Raw genomic sequence first — 16,359 nt, 5'->3', positions numbered from 1 at the left:
GACTGGGGCCACCTGCGTGGTGGGTGGCTCAGTCGGTTAAGTGTCCAACTCTTGATTTTGGGTCAGGTCATGATCTCAGTCATGAGATCAAGCCCCACAACAGGCTCCACGCTGGGCATGGAATCTACTTAAGATTCTTTCTCTCCCTCTCCCTCTCTTAAAAAAAAATTGACTTTAGGCAAGTTAAATAACCTAAGACTCCGTTTTCCTCAACTGCTACATGGGAATAATACCATCTCTCCCAACAGTTGTGAGCTTGAGTGAGACGATGCAAATGCTGCTTTAGCCCAGTACTGGGCCCGGCAAATGGTGAGCCGTCAACAGAATGTCAGCTGTTAGGTAAGCCACTTAACATCTGTACCGGGTGAACAATAAATCCTGACCTGCCTATCAGACAAGTGGTAGTAAATAAGACCAGGTTTGCTCAGGCCTTTGGACGTGACGAAACTCCACAGGTGGAAGGTTATGATTACAGTGACGGATGGCCTCCGATCCCTCGGGAGGAGGGGAGCTTCCAGAGCAGGAGTGTCGCCGCCCCAGGCACGGCGCTGGGGTCTAGATGGGCCAGAGTCCCCGTTTTATCGAGCGAAAGACCCAGATGTAGGGACATGTCTCCGGGAAGAATGCTAGTTGAGAAGAGCTGGGAAAGGGAGGATAGTCTTTTCTGGGGGAGTGTGTGAGGAATGAATGGGTTGATTTCCGCTGTTGTTAAACATCCTGTCTACCACTCGGTGAAAACTGGGGGACTCTGGCCACTGCCTCAAGGCTGAAGGTGAGAGAGGAAGCGACTCTCAGTGGCACAGGTGTGTTTGTACGTTAACCCCAATAATGTAGATTCTCAGTTGATTATTATTTCCCTCCAAGCTTTACTTCTTAGAGAAGTACAATTAGATATTTTCCCATTTCTGTATGAGGTGGTTTTGACCTTTCGGCTTGGAGAGGTTCCGTAAGAAAGCTGTTGAAAGGATCTGAGAGGAGAGGAAAAGTAGTATGTTCCAGGGGGGAGAGCAGTTGGAGGGTGCAGAGGGGGAAAATGACACTGACTTAATTTTCTTTTAACAGCCATTTTGGTCTATGTTGAAAGAGGCTTACATTTGCTGGTTTCTTACTAACTAGAAATTAGAGAATCTGAAAATGATGTCAGAATTGCATTGTGGAAAAAGATTGTTTTTAGAAATGTACTAAAAATTTAATTTATTAATAGCTTAACCTCATTTATAATATGAAAGTCAAACTGATATTATGGGGAAGAAAGGACTAGCTGTTGAAAAGCAAGAGGGCAATCAGGGAAAAACTTTATGATCAGGGCGTGTGTATTTCGAGGTGCGCCCAACATGAACTGAAAATCTGAGACCAGTCATAAAGTATAAGAACAGCTATAAAACGAGATTAAAATAATTGAAAGAACTTTATTTTTAATATTCAGTGTTAATGATCTATTACATTATGAAAACAATCCAGGGTCATGAGAGATCACAAGCTGCCTTTGAAGGCCTACTCTGGAGGGCACTGTCAGGGAAGGCAGAAAAGGGGAAGCCTCCAATAAGCCCTTCTAGTCTAGTAAAATTAACTGTTCTATTTTTGAAATCAGTTGAATAACACATTTAAGAAGTTCATGAATTTTATTTCTCACTCTCTGGAAAGCCTCATATTTAAGAAAATTATAACATATTTTAGGAACGTGAAATCCAAATGAATGACCTGCAACAAAAAAAGGAACTTGGAAAGCTGGCAAAAACCCTTTTTCTCTCAGCCCGACTGCAGGGATCCTGGGGCAGACCACGCATGCTACCGGCATCTCTCTTTATTCAGGAATCCTGCCTCCCATCTTGAAGGGAGGGAGGCTCCCTGGGCCCCAGGCAGTCATGGCGGCTTCGTTCTCGGAGAGTCAGAATGTCGTCCCTCATTTAGAATTCAATCATACAACTGCTTTAAAATCATTCCCCTGGGACCCAACACGGGGAGCAGTGGCATATTTCTTGTCGTGACTTTAGTTACGCCAGGCAAGATTATTTCGGCTGTAGCGCTGGGCCTGCTACCCCCCGACCTGTCAGTCTCCCCTCTCTTCCCGAATTTCTCTGGCTCCTTAGTTCTGTTGGTACCGACGGGACCGTCTGTAACCTCGAGTGTGTGAAAACCACGGTTGTCTAATTTGTTTCTGAGAGAGACAAGGGAGGTGCGTTGGCCTGTAGGCTCCAGAAGACGGTCTCAGAGAGTTCCCGACCACAGGTACTCGGGCGCGTCACCGCAGCCCCTGTGCTGTGCCTGGCTCTCTTTGTAGTGCTTCTGTCGCCGGTAGCTCCGCAGGGCCAGCACCACACTGGTGCTGTACATCACCACCAGGAGACAGGCAAAGGTGGCCGCCGCCCCGTCCGTGCCTGCCAGCTGGCAGTTCATCCAGGTGAGGCCCTTGCGGGCGTAGAGCCTCGCTCGTGCTCTGCAGGTGTCTGTGGCATTGATCTGCAAGGCCACGTGGAGGTACATGCCGATGGCCACGCCGTAGCTCACCGCCGCCAGGAGGCTGAAGGCGGCCTCCAAGAGGAGCCACTTCCCCGACAGTTCCGTGAGGCTTTTGGCTCCTTGGAGTAAGACGCTCATAGTGAGGACACCCAGGCCCAGAGAAACAGCCACACCCCCGTAGATCAGGGGTGCCCGAAGCACTGTGTACTTCTGGTCCAGCTGCCGAACCTGCTCCAGCTCGGTGCCCTCGAATGGTGAGTAGTAGTTGTTCCCAAAGCCTCCGCCACTGGTAAAGCTCGCAGTGAACCCAGCAAGGACAAAGTAGGAGGCCACGACACACATGAGAACCATCCCATTCAGTATCACCTCCACTATCTGGACCACACCTAGGAGGAGAGAGATGTGGGATTTAACGCTGACATCACTCACCCGGGAAAACTCGAGGTCAGACTCGAGAACTTCCACCGGTGCCCTGGTTTTAAGGACACGGTCTGATTCAACACTAACATCCTTGGTTTTTGTTTTTCAAATGTGTGGATGGATGGATGGATGGATGGATGGATGGATGGATGGATGGATGTTTAAGTAGGCTCCATGCCCAATGTGGGGCTCGGACTCACGATGCTGAGATCAAGAGCTGTATACCCTACCGACAGAGCCAGCCAGGCACCCCAGTTTTGTGTTTGGTTTTTTTTTCTTTAATATATGTTCGAAAAACAAAATGCCACTCTGGAAAAAATTTTGTCAGTTTCTTAAAAAAACAAAACAAAACCCAGAAACCTATACTTAACTGTATATCTCTGCAACTGCACTCCTGGAGCAGTTATCCTAAAGAAACAAAAACTAAAAGTCTACCCAAAACCGTGTACATGAAAGCTCACAGGAGCTTTATCTGTCATAGCCTCATTATCAGAAGCCCAGATATCCTTCCACAGGCGAGGAGGGGTTAGCAGTCAAGTACATCTATACCACGGGAAACTCGACTCATTGGTCAAAGGGAAGGTGCGGCGGAGACATGCGACTGCTTTGAAGGCTCTCAGGGGAATTACGATAAGCAGAAAAAAGCCAGGCTCAAAGGTTATACACTGTGTGATTCCATTTATGTAGCAGTCTCAAAATGACACAATTACGGACAGTGAGCCAGGACCCATGGCTGTCGGTGGACAGGGAGACGTGCGGGAGCCCTAGTGACGCCGGAGCATGGAAGAGTGCTGGAGTTGACCGTGGTGGTGGGGATGTGAACGTGCATGCACCCGGACGTGAGTGCAGTGGAGCTGGTGAGCTGACCGCACCGTGCCGCGCTCTAGTTACGCAAGATGGGAGCACCGAGAGCACGGGGGAAAATGGGACGGAGGGCGCGCGAGATCTCCGCCCTAGTTTTGTTACCATTTCGTGGATCTATAATTATTTCAAATTTTAAAGTTTTTTTTGAAACTATAAAATGACCTAAAAAGGAATACACTGAGAAAAATCACTCCTGTCCCCGTCCGTCCTGTGCTCTGCCCCCATCCACTTTCATTATTTCCTAATATAACTTTCCAGTGTTCCTTCATGCAAATAAAAGCAGCCTCAAATCTGCATTTCATCCCCCTTCCCTGCTCTTTTTTTTTTCCACCAGGAAGCATACCACACATGCTGCTCTGAGTCTTGTTCATTTACTATTCCTGGAGGTGTTTTCAGATCCACTCCCACAGTGTCCACAGACTTCGTTACATGGGCTCCGGCGCCACTGTGTGGATGGACCAGTCTATTCAGCTGACAGACATGTGGGCTGCTCACTTGGGGGTTTCTGGTGAGTTTTAGGAACCAAGAGGTGACTGGACACTGAATATCTTCTTGTCCAAGGTCAGCTTTCGTTCATCACTGACAGAGGCCCTGGCCTCTGCTTAGGCATACTTCTGGAAGAATGTCTCCTATCATGCTCCAGGGTTCAGAGAACTAAGAGAAAAGCATATGAACCTAGAGTGGGAACGCCAGGCTCATGTCCCCACACTTCGCTGCCGGTGATCTTGCCCCCGTCACTGACGCGAAACCTCACACACTTCATCTGACAAAGGAAGGTAGGGCCTGCCTTACTCCACAGGGCCCCGATGAAAGCAAGTACATCTAAGGATTTCGAAAATCATAAAATGTTAATGCAAGCAGATGGTGATGCTACTCGGTAACGTTTAGACAATGGAAGGGGCTTAGTGAGAGATTTAAGAAATGGGACAAATTATGAGAAGTGTGGATTCCCAGAAATCGGGAAGCCTTGCTAATACACTAGGGAGTACCACAACGTTTAAAAACGGGGCGGCGAAATACCAGTCTCTCTGACAGACTGAGGCACCAGCTCCTGGGCTTGCTGGTCCTAACTCCTGCTGGGCCCACACAAATTCCTAGGAGGTCCATGGGACACAGCAGCCAAAGGCTCTGACAGTTGAGGAACTACATTCCTCTAATTTAAATCTGAAAATAGCATCAGATCAGAACTGCCCACTCTCCACCCAGGCGCTGTAAGGGACTGGCCACTTGCCCCCTGTAGCAGTGCAAGTGAATTGGCCCAAACATCACTCTAATTCAGGGGCAGCAGTTTTACCCCACATCTAATACTCTTCTCTGCCTTGGTTTTCCTTCCGCACGCACGTTAACGTCTCACCCACCAAAGGGAGACAGGAACACTGCCCTGCTATAAGATGGGGGAAGCTGAATGCTTCCTTCTGGGACAGTGGAGTCGTGATCCATGCATGTATCTGCCAGGCTGAAATGAAATAAATCTAGATCTTGTCAACTACCCCCTGGCTATGACAGTGGAGAGCAATAATGGTCTGTTGCCGGGTCCAGTGCTATTGGGTCTGCAGAAGGAATATGGCCACTGAATATCATCACAGTACCAGCCAGGCCTGGCCTGGCTTAGCTATTAATATCAAACAGGCTCACGTATTTCCTTTTTTTTTTTTTTTCCCAAGATTTTGAGAGAGAGAGCACACACAAGCAGGGGGAGGGGCAAAGGGAAAGGCAGACTCCCCGTTGAGCAGGGACTCGATCCCAGGACCCTGAGATCATGACCTGAGCTGAAGGCAGACACTTAACCGACTGAGCCACCCAGGCGCTCCCAGGCTCATGTGTTTCTAACCTTGCTGTTAGTGCAGAAAGATTCACAGCCCTCAGAAGACAACAAGGGTGACTGGCAGAGCTAGCAGTTTATCTCGACAGTGGGATGGGACAAGTCTCCGGAAAGAGAGCAGAGGGCTCTGGAGAGGGAAGTGGAGACCAAAACAGACATGGGATTTTTGTTATAAATGGGGTCTTTCTGGGTGAGGCTGGTTTTGTGGCTGATCATGTAATACTCCGCTTAATTATACATCTACTTCTGCCTTTGCACTGTAAATGTGAACAAAGAGGGGAGAAAATAAATTTTTTTAATTTATCTAAAAAAAAAAAACTGAGATGTGCAGTCAAGTTATGCTAAAATGGGAAATAAAATCTCCTCTCTGGAAGCAAATACTCTTCATGCTTTCTTATGTATTCTTTAAGAAATCGTCTAATCATAGCCAAGCATTTATTTCGTTTTCTAAACCCAAATGAAACGCACCTTTTAAATGTGACAAATTGCCTGTATTTAAGGGAATCCTGTTAAAAATATGTTGTAAAGAGAAGCATCACCTCCAAGTTAAAATTTTTCTTTGGACTTTTACTGGATTCATGTAAAGCAAAGAACATATTCACTTGTATCAAGAATATATTGTAATATTCCAGGAGTCATAATTTAACATGCAGTAAGAACCCATGAAGTTGTCTGGCCAAAAGTAGCATTCTTCCATTGGGAAAGATTTTACATTCTTTTATTCTGGATGGATCCTGAATTCCAGATGTTGGGTTTAATTCATCATACAATGGTACATTTACAAGAGGTACAAAACACTTATTGAGTTTTCAAGGTCACTGTGGGGGTCTTGTTAGAATAGCTTCTTTGCAACCCAGTGAATGAATCTGATTCCTCTTTGCTTGGCCCACGCCTACCTCCAACTTACAGGCGGAGTCTCCCCGGTGTCTCTACACCCTGCATCCAGAGCATTAAGGAAGTGAAGGATCCGAGACCTCAGTGTGGAAAAGCTTTGGGGCTCATCTGCTTAAGACAGTTGTGTTTAGAAAAGCTCAAGTCGAAATGTTGTCTCCAGTGTATATGGCTTTCCAAGGACTTTGAAGATAAGGATCTTCAGACTCACTTGGTTAATTCCCTTGAGCTAATCGAAAGTGCAAGAAAGTGCATTGCTGCAACTCGTGCCTTCTCCTCGTGGGTCCTGACCTCCAGTTTTGTTCTGTTTCAATAATTTTGGCTCCTCGCTCACCAACAGAGGACTCTAGAACTCATTACCTCCGAGAACGCCGCTCGGTGTAACCCAGAGCTCCCCCCAGGATACCGACGTTGGCCCACGGCAAAGTATTCCGTGAAAGACAGTGGTTCAGAGTAACTTCCACTGCTCACATATGGCAGGACGGCTTAAAAAGCCTAAAACTCCAACATCTCTGCAGGCTTCTCTTTGAGCTTCCTGACCTTCCGGTAACCCCGGATGGCCAGCACAGCCCCCAGGGCAAAGAGCCCGACGCTCAGGGCGGCAAAGATGGCAGCTCCTATATCTCCCCCGTGGAAACTGCAGCTGAAGCCGCTGTACCCTTTGCTCTGGTACAGCGCCTCCCTCTCTCTGCACACCGGGGACGCATAGGCAGCCGAGAGGTGGCGGAAGTAGAAGCAGAGAGCGGGGACGTAGGCCCCCGCAATGAGCGCGTCCAACAAGGCTTCAATCAGCAGCCATGGGGGGCAGTGCCACGGGACCCGCAGGACGCCCAGGACGACAAGGAGGCAGCAGAAGGCCATGAGGGCTCCGCTGTAGGCCATCGCCACAGTGACCGTGGGCAGCTTCAGCTGGTAGAACTGGACGTCCAGCTGCTGTGCTTTCTCCCCGTCAGCGCCCTCGAAACCACTGAAAGCGCCTCCGAACTGGTAGTAGTAAATGCCCCCCAGGCTGGTGATGCCCGTGTAGCCCCCTGTGGAACTGTAAGACACAGAGCTGCAGGCCAGGATCAACAAGTTCAGCAGCACCTCCAGCATCTGGCAGCAGGCTGCAAAAGAAGGGCGTGTTACCATTTTGAGAGCTGCTCTTTCGTCCTCGGAGACTTCCGCCTCGGTGCTCCTCTTCCCCGTGGTAGCTCACACCACCGCAGGCTCTGTATTGCGCCCCGGGAGGCCCGAGCTGCCCCAGCTATGTGAGGGGCATGAGATGGGCTCTGGAAATGCTGTCGGAGGTACTCGGAGCTAGAAAGAGTAACTCTCCAGAGAGCCTGCCCCTGCTGGGGTGCAGGAAGACGGTGGGAGAAATCAGGCCAGCTCCCAACCAGAAAAAGGCATCCTATATGGAAGGAGAGAACGTTCTCTGCCCCAGCCCTTCCCTGCCAAAGAGACTAAGAAAGAGTGATCTCCTCCTTAGATATGTTTTGCAGCTTGCTTCAGTTTGAAAGAGGAAACTTCTCCAAGTTTGAAAGAAAGAACATAGAGCTTAAAAAAATACAATCAAGTATGGAAGTTATACATCCAAATGTTAACCGTGTTCATGTGTATTGGAAACAGGAAAGATTAATTAAACCCACAAGGCTTACTGGATTAGAGAAACGTAATTGGCTTCATTGTTCTTAGATTTCAACTCAGTAAGTCTGTTTTACAATTTAACTTTGTTTTCTTTAGTTTCCCTAAAGAGCAAATCTGGGCCGTGACACTGTCGCAGGGCTAGGTTCTCTCAGGGACCCTTGGCTTCTCTGTCTTGGACAAGGAAAGAGCTCCAGCTTCTCTGCCCAAACTGGGCTGCTTTCCTTAAAATCAACCTCATGGAGATATAATGGATACGGGACAAAATGACCCATGTTAAGTGTAGAGCTTGTTGAGTTCTGACAAACATATATGCCACGCCACCAGAGTCAAGATACAGAACATCTTTATCTGCCCAGAAAGTGCCCAAGAGAACATTTGTGATCAATCCCTTACCCTCCTCAGACAATCACTGATCTACCTTCTACCATTAGGAATTAGGTTGGCCTTTCTAGAATTTCATGTACATGGAATCATACAATTAAGTACTCTTGTGTGTGGCTTCTTTTTCTCAGGATTCTACAAAGCTGGGTGTTTCTGAGCTGGAAACTGTATATGCTGCCACAGTCCCGCTAGGTCAGCTGACTTGGAGTAGACGGTCAGCAGCTCCCTGGTATTTAGAGAACCAGATTTTGTGCCTCCTGGGCCCGGGTGGTTTACGGATGAAGCTGTGTTACACCTACACACTCTCCAACGGAACGATATACTCTCAGGTATTGTCTTTACACTCTTCAGTTCCCCCCAAAATGCAGAGAGCCTTATTGTTGTCTTTAATTATAAAAGTAGTATATACTGATGGTAAAAAAATAAAGACAAAAACATATAATAATTACCTAAAATCCAACTATTTAAAAATACAACCACTGTGACCATTATTTTTTCTTCTGGACTTTTGTCATATATACATCATTTTTGCTATTTGCTTTTACGTGAAGAACAGGGTCCTACTCTACCTACTATTCTATAACTATTATATAACCTGTTTTTTCACTTAAGAATATAGTATGAACATTTTTTTTCTACCTCAGCAAATATAAATCTACTTCATATTTTTAGAGGATGTATAGAATAACACAATGAATTTAAATAATTCCAGAGTAAAGGACATTTAGGGTTTTCCCAATGTCTTGCTGTATGGCGACAATTATATATACATACACATATTTCTTAATACAGTGTGGGGAGGGCAGAGCCCCTACAACCCCCTTGTTCCTGTTGTAGCTTTAATAGAACCAGGAAAGAATAAGGAGGGCTGGGGAGCTGTGTAATTCAGGCTACAAGCTGAATGCAAACATCATGATGTGAGCATTACCCAGCTGAAGGAGGGACAGAAAGAACAAAGGCAAAAAAGAAACTGCTCCAAACAAAGCAGGGAGCCAAGGAGGGGAGCAGGAAATGCGCCCTCCTCCCAGGGATCTTGCAACTCCTCACCCAAGTAATAAATGAGCACAGGATCCCCTGGTGACCTGATATGCACATGGGGACAGCTGTACTTGCTTTTTATCTGATCTTTAGTCTCAGCGCCTAAAGATTTTAATATCTCAGGGGACTTGCTCGTAAGGGAATTTGGGACCCATCTCTTTCCATCGGTGTCCAGACTGTTCCACTGACCTTGCAAAGCATGACTTACTGCCCAAACTTCGGGGTCTCCCTAGGAAGTCAGTGAGGGCCATAGCTGCCTCCCACTTCCACCAGTTTGCTGGAAGAGGACATGATTTCACCAGTAAGGAAAAGAAGTCACAAAAGATCTACTCTCAAGATAGGGCTGAAAATCTTTGGGTGACCCTTATCCAGGCCTGCATTTGCTGCTGGAGACAAGTTCCAGGTGTTCAATGGCTATTTCTCTCAACACAACACCAAGTATTGTGTACTGATGTGGGTCTCTGCATATCCAGAGGTCTTTATAAGCCCTCCGTGGTTAGCTTCTGACTGCTCAACCAGCCTTTCACTACCTTGACTCAGAAATGATCTCTAGGTCCAAAGCCAAATAGCCAGAAGCAGTCAAAGCTAAATCGAGGTGTGTTTTGGTCAGGAAGCTCAAGTCCTGCCCTCTCCTCTTGGTAAAATAATCACAATGGAAAACATACTTCTACTGAGAAACCTGTTAACCCAGCCTCTGGCTTACTCCTATTATTTTTATCATCAAGGAAAAAAAAAGAAAGGTCAAGCAAGTAAACCATTTCAGGCCTTGAGTTAGGCTCTGAGTTTCCATTCCAGCTCTCTCAAGTTAACAGCTGTGTGGCTTGGGGTATCTTACTATACCTCTCTGAGCTTCAGGAATCACTGAGCAAATTAGAAGCAATGCGGTTGTGCCAATAAATGTAAACTAGAGTGCAGATTCCTGTACCTGCATTGTCTAGAGCTCTTTAACTGAAGTTCCAGAGAATCCCATAATCACCTGCATTATTGGAGTCATCCTACGATACATTTTCAGGTACAAGTTCCTTGATTTCTCTCCCTCAGGCTGAGAAGTTTCCTCCCTTAGTCATATGCAGCCTCGAAAAAATCTCTCACCAAATCACATGAGCCCCAAGGGCTCACCCTGGCAAACCAGATTTTCTTCATTGCTGGCAAGGCCAAGACGAATGCTTGGATGGGAACTCTGGGCACCACATTTGGAGCTGACACATGATATTATTTATGTGTTTTGCAAACCGTGCTCGTTCCAATAACTGTGTTTTTTTGTTTTTGTTTGTTCTCAATGAAACAGGGTGGAATAGAAATTACCCACGTAGCTGGTATCTAATAAGGTAAGTACCGTTTCAGAACATGTGTATGTGTGTGAACTTGGGTCTTCATGCAAGGTATATTTCTTACTGTGGATCTCAGTCCACAAATTTTAAGACATGCTGTTGCATGAACTGCTACCAGGGTGCCCCTCCAGGTGGCTTTCTGTGTCTAACTCAGCCCTCCCACAGCCGGCAGCTCATAACTGGTTCTCCCTGCAGTCCCACCTGGAACCTGAAACCCGCAAACATGGCTGCTCGCCTCAGCAGATATTTGAAGACAAGCACTGGAAATCTAGGTGTACCTTTCAGATGTGCCTACAATTTTGGGGGGGGGGGGTAGAATGAGAACCTCATGCAGTTTTATAAATGAAAATGCTAGGAATCCTAAAGGAAAGTCTGCTTGAATCTTTGCTTCACTAGCTCAGACCCCTTCCAGAACCATCAGCAAACATAAATGGTCAAAATGCCTCCCAAATGGCTCACCTCTTCCAGTGCACAAGTATTTGCATTTATGGCATTCCAGGAGTCCTTCAGCCTCTGACTGGTAATATTCCACTTCCTCTAGGCCAGACCTGGGGTTCGAGGGCAGGTATCTCCCTGAAGTGGGTTCACTATAACTGAAAACATACATGGCCATTAGGGTCTTCAAACTCAATGCCCTGTTCAGTATTAGAACCCTGAACATCTCATGCTGTCATTAAAGAGACGTGCAGAACAGAAACAAATTTTGCTGCTGCATTTCATATTCCAGAGAATTCTCTGGTGTAATGGCCCCACAGGCTATCCAAACACTTGGCCCAACACTGCTAAGGCACCATGCTGCATATCCCTGTAATTCTGAGCGCTGATTGGATGCTGGTTTGCCCAGCTGCGGGAGCTACCTAACCAGGTAGCCGGGAGCCACCTTTGTGAGCCTAACTTTTCAGTTCAGCACGGACAGGGCCTTCTTTAAAGCTAGTTTACATGCATAAGAGTCTGATGCCCAGGCTGGTATTCTCTTCCTTCTTATTACTTTGAAAAGGGCTGAATCAGCAATAATCCTCTAGGCATACGGGTAATACAGATAACTTTGGATGTCTTCCTATCTCTACTTCTCTGCTAGTTTCCTTCCTTCCTCCCCTTTATCCAGCATATCCTGACCTTTGTCCAGGATGCAATGGTGGGGGCTGCATTCTACCTGCTGGGCGCCAGGGATCCTTCCAGTGTTCTCACTATGGAAATCCATAGTGAGATTGAAATCCTTAAACTCTCATGGCCTTGGATATAGTCCAAACTTAGCATAGCACAGAAGGCCCTTGCTCATCTCTCGTCACTCACAACCTCACACTCAATAGACCCAGCCATAGTGAACTGCTCCTCTCCCCCTGCCCCCCAAAAAGATGACCTGCACTCCCATGCTCTAGGTCACTGGGGAAGCTATTTCTCCGCTTGGAACCCCTTTCATTTCCTCTCCCAGTCTTCCCATTCTTGCTCCTTTTCTTTTTTTGATTTTATTTGTGAGAGAGCACTGGCAGGGGAGGGGCAAAGGGAGAGGGAGAAGCAGGCTCCCCTCTGAGCAGGAAGCCTGTGGTGGGACTCTATCCCAGGAACCTGGGATCATGATCTGAGCCAAGGTAGATGCCACTCAGGTGCCCTCATTCTTGCTCCTTTTCCAGAACTCAGCTTTGAGGTTAGTATCCTCCAGGAAATCTTCCAGATCTCAGGCAGGGGATCTGTTCTCTCCAAATCTGTTTCCCATGCACGTTTACCTGTCAGTCCCCTACCAGATTGTGGACACGGTCAGTAGATCTCACCCATCAAGTAAGAGCCCTGGCTCCCTCCATCCTGCCCATTAAATAAAAGCTTATTGTGTGGAGGAAAGGTGGAAATAAATTGTCCTTTGGTTTCAAACCACCAACTGGCTATGAGCCAAAAAATCAAAAGTATTCCCTTCACTCACCTTGGGGCTGGGGGTGGGGGGGGGACCAGGACACTGGCTTATAAGGAAACCCAAAATGCAGCTCAGGAGATACTAATGCAATTTGGCTTTAGTCAGGGACACACAACAGCTCGTGCCTGTATCTGGGCACAACCTTTGTCAGAGTTTGGCTAGTTGGTTTTAGATAATGGAACATAAGCTCAGGATAACAGCTTTCCAGCTGTGTGGACACAACAGAGAAGGAGACTGAGCTTAAGCCTCCAAATCCTACAGCAGAGAGGAGCCTGACATTTCCTTAGAGAAGAGGGCAGGTGTCCCAAACCAGAAGGCAGTCATCACCCCAGTACCTGTCTCCTTGTTGGCCTGGCACATAATCTGGTCATTCAGGAGTATTTGTGGAGCTCGATGGAATGGAAAAAAGACCAACTCCCGACGGGGATGTGGAGTCTAGGACCGACTGCCTCCTCTCCTCCTTTCCATCCCTACCCTCTCCTAGCTCCCTAAGCCTTCCAGAACAGCATGAGGCTTTCACCTCACAAGGCCTTAGGGGAATTCTCTGTGCTCTACAAGGCAGGGACAGCACAGTTGGTTCATTCAGGGAGGTGGGATCTGAAACAATGAGGGGATTTGAATGAGGCTCTCCAGAAAGACTTTAGTGACAGCGGTAGGCAATCTCTGCCCTTCAGTGGGGGAGTTTTAGGTAGATGTAGTTGTTTGGTTAAAAGTGTAGCTTCTCCCAGCTGTCTGTTTTGAAATGCATATACCCCTAGGCCAGATTAAACTATTAACCCTTCATTGGGCTGACCTTATCAGGTCCTGACGAGACTTTGGAAGGTCGGTTTTGGAACACAGGACAAGAATCTGAAGCCTCACGGAGCAGTCCTGTGGGCACGTTGGGGTTGGGTCGGGGGAGGTCAGGGAGGAGCCTCAGGTTAACCCCACCTCCCTAAACTCCTTCCCACCCCTTCCCTTTCCGGTCCTGAAGTTCTCTCTCCTTCCTTCCTTGGTCCGGCCCTGCCACTGCTAACGGGTGGTGTCTGCTTTGTTAATCGGGGTTCGGATCAAGAAGTGGGGGCACCGTAAGGTTTTCCTTCCCTCCCAGGTCACCCCTAAGAGCGCAGAAGGGGGGAATGGCACTTTCTTCCTTGAAGCCGGCTTCCTAGGCCACGGAGCCTGGGGCGCCGGTGCACCTCCGGGGGGGGGGTCTCAGACCCAGGCTTTCCGGGTGCCCAGGTCGCAGGGCGCCCCGCAGCCCCACCTCACCTTGCCGGGCCACCGGGTGCGAAGCGCTCCTTCCTCTGGATCGGCGGCTCCGGGGTTTCCCAAGGCGCGGGCCAGGGGGGCGGGGCTGCGTCCCAGGTCGGCCTCCGGGGTCCGTCCCGCGTCCGGCTTTGGTGGGACTTTTCCCAAACTCTTTGTTCACCGGCGCGAAGGTCCCCGACCCGGTGTCTGTCCTGGCGAGGGCCTCGGTCCCTCCGCCTGTCCCGGTCCCCGTCCCTCCGCTCGCCGCCGTTTCTCTCCCTCCGCCGGTCCCCCGGTCGGTCCCGCTGTCGCTCGGGATGGCGGTCTCGGTCCGGGCGGGGGTGCCGGTCTAGGTCCCGCTCTCTCGGCCGGGCCCGGGGCTCGCGAGCCCCCGACGTACCTTCCATGGCCCGTTTCCGTGTCCACGCCCCGGAGCGACCCGAGGGCAACAATCCACAAGTTTCGCGGGCAGGTGGCCAAGCCCGGGGGCGGGGGCGGGGGCGGGGGCGGGCGCTCACCTGCGCGCACGCGCGCTAGCCGCACGGCGGGCTCGGAGAGCGCTCACCTGAGCGCGCGCGGCGGCAGGGGGCGCGGCTGTGCGTGGCCGGCGTGCAGGCGCGCGGGGAGCGTGTGCGGGGCTGGGGGCTGGGGAAGCGAGTGGTTCGCTGCTCTGCGCCCGGCGGAGCGCACAGCCGCCCGCCCGCCGCGCCTAGTCTTCCCTGGAACGTCCTTTCCGTGACCCTGGAAGGTGGGTGGCATAGGGAAGCGAGCTCGGGACTTCACCAGCCCCTCGGGTGTGCATTCCCGTCGCGTGCTCATCCAGTCGCCCAACCATTTTTCCTGCCCCTCCAGCCGCCCAGTCGTCTCCCCCTCCACTGGCCCGCCCTCGCTTCCTCGGTCTCCCGCTCTCCTTTACAACTGTGTTGTTCAGGGGGCTTGAGGCCAGTTCATCTGCAACGGCCCTGGACTTACCAACTTTATTTTAAAAATGACTAACCACACAGAATAGGCATCTTTTCCTTTTGCCAAGTAAGGATATTTAAAAACCTAAAACTGCCGTCTGTTAATTCATCCTTTAGAGAAATATACGTGAGCACCTACCCTAGCAGGCCTTGGAGGTACAGTGGTGAACTCTCATTGCGTGGCGTTTCCCTTTTGGCGTGTGTGGGAAGAGAGAAAGGGCACTAAACGAAGAAAGAGACAATGTCTAAAATTGAGGAGGGCAGGTTTCTTTCTGCAGATCTGAGAAGGGACCTTTGAATTGAGTCCTGGAAGGCAGCTTTGGGGATAGCTGAGAGAATGTTCTGGAAAGAGAAGCTGGGTAATGCAGAGAGCTGAAACAAAGTTCCAGGGGAATGAGTGGGGATAGGATGAGACTGTGAGGTGGAGCAGGCAGGTGGCGTAGGGTGTCCATCGTGAAGAGTTGTTTTCATTCTGAAAGTAATGGGAAAACATTGAAGGATTTTGAGCAAGAGCGCGAGCTACTCTGATTTACGGTTTTATTTTTTTTATTATTACTTTTCATTTATTTATTTATTTTTTTGAGAGAGAGAGTCTTAAGAGGCTCCACACCCAGCATGGAGCCCGAAGGGGCTTGATCTCATAACCCTGAGATCCTGACCTGAGCGGAAATCAAGAGTCAGACGCTTAACCGACTGAGCCACCCAGGCGCCGGTGATTTATGGTTTGAAAAAACCACTCTGGCTTTTGTGTAGAGGGTGAATGACAAGCAGCCAAGGGTAGAGGCAAGAGATAAATTAGGAAGTTGCCAAAGCAACCCGAGTGAGGGGAGATAGTGGCTCAGTTGCTGGTGAGAAGTGGGTGGATCCGGGTTGTGGTTTGGAGGCAGAACTTAAAGGATGGTTTGGATGTGGGGGAGTGAGGGTGGTGGAGGCAACCGCTTACTGAAATAGGAAGACTGGAGGGAACGGGGTGTGGGGAAAAGTGGAGAGTTCTATTTTGGACATGCTAAATTTGAGGTGGCTATGATTCATCCAAGTGTAGATAGATGTCCAGTTGCAAAGGGATAGATGAATGAGTGGGGGTGGGGCGCAGAGATGCTCTGTGGGAATAAAAGGGCTCCCCCTAAGGAGGGAGGAAGTTAGAAAGCTGAGGAAGACGTTGGGCAGAGGCCCAGGGAAATCTGACCTTTAGAGCTAAAGGATTAAGAAGTGGTGAGTGAGGTAGGAGGAAATCCAGAAGGGTGAAGTCACCAGACCTACCTGCCAGACGTCATCCTGCAGAAGCACTGTGGGCCAAATCCTAGGGCCTCCCACAAATACTTATGTGAGCAGCACCTTGTTCTGAGCCTGGGACAGCTGTGGCCATCCAGGAGGCAGACACGGTATGGTTAGTGAGGTCGCAAAGTGCTGCCTCTCTCAGATCTT

At 49.1% G+C, this 16,359-nt stretch overlaps 2 protein-coding genes and 1 long non-coding RNA gene across 4 annotated transcripts in view; 2 read left to right on the top strand and 1 right to left on the bottom strand.

Annotated features, from left to right (window-relative positions):
- Window positions 1-1,465: 1,465 nt before the first annotated feature.
- On the bottom strand, window positions 1,466-14,438 carry MARVELD3 (MARVEL domain containing 3). 2 transcript variants are annotated; one of them, XM_045890308.3, is made up of 3 exons: window positions 13,994-14,438; window positions 11,296-11,429; window positions 1,466-2,846 (listed from the first exon to the last, which is right to left on the bottom strand). In XM_045890308.3, exons 1-3 carry the CDS (start codon window positions 14,377-14,379, stop codon window positions 2,209-2,211), a joined length of 1,158 nt encoding a protein of 385 aa, XP_045746264.1. In that variant the 5' UTR covers window positions 14,380-14,438; the 3' UTR covers window positions 1,466-2,208. The 2 variants fall into 2 exon arrangements, with proteins under 2 accessions (XP_045746264.1, XP_045746265.1); XM_045890309.3 differs by lacking the exon at window positions 1,466-2,846 and adding an exon at window positions 6,200-7,563.
- On the top strand, window positions 7,518-10,834 carry LOC135362822 (uncharacterized). The gene is made up of 3 exons (XR_010408081.1): window positions 7,518-8,145; window positions 8,599-8,796; window positions 10,794-10,834. It is a non-coding gene; the product is annotated as an uncharacterized LOC135362822 (long non-coding RNA).
- A 205-nt stretch (window positions 14,439-14,643) lies between the features above and the next one.
- The window catches only part of TAT (tyrosine aminotransferase), a 47,713-nt gene continuing 45,997 nt past the window's right edge, over window positions 14,644-16,359 (top strand). Inside the window, exon 1 of the mRNA XM_045890307.2 lies at window positions 14,644-16,316. The gene's annotated coding sequence lies outside the window, so the exon portion shown is untranslated. The remainder of the gene's footprint in view (window positions 16,317-16,359) is intronic.

Source organism: Mirounga angustirostris, unplaced genomic scaffold (assembly GCF_029215605.1).
Source record: "Mirounga angustirostris isolate CCGP_5_RB_7025 unplaced genomic scaffold, mMirAng1.0.hap1 SCAF_16, whole genome shotgun sequence".
In the NCBI taxonomy this organism is placed as follows: domain Eukaryota; kingdom Metazoa; phylum Chordata; class Mammalia; order Carnivora; family Phocidae; genus Mirounga; species Mirounga angustirostris.
The sequence above is the reverse complement of the archived record's forward strand: the minus strand, read 5'-3'. Positions and strand labels throughout refer to the sequence as shown.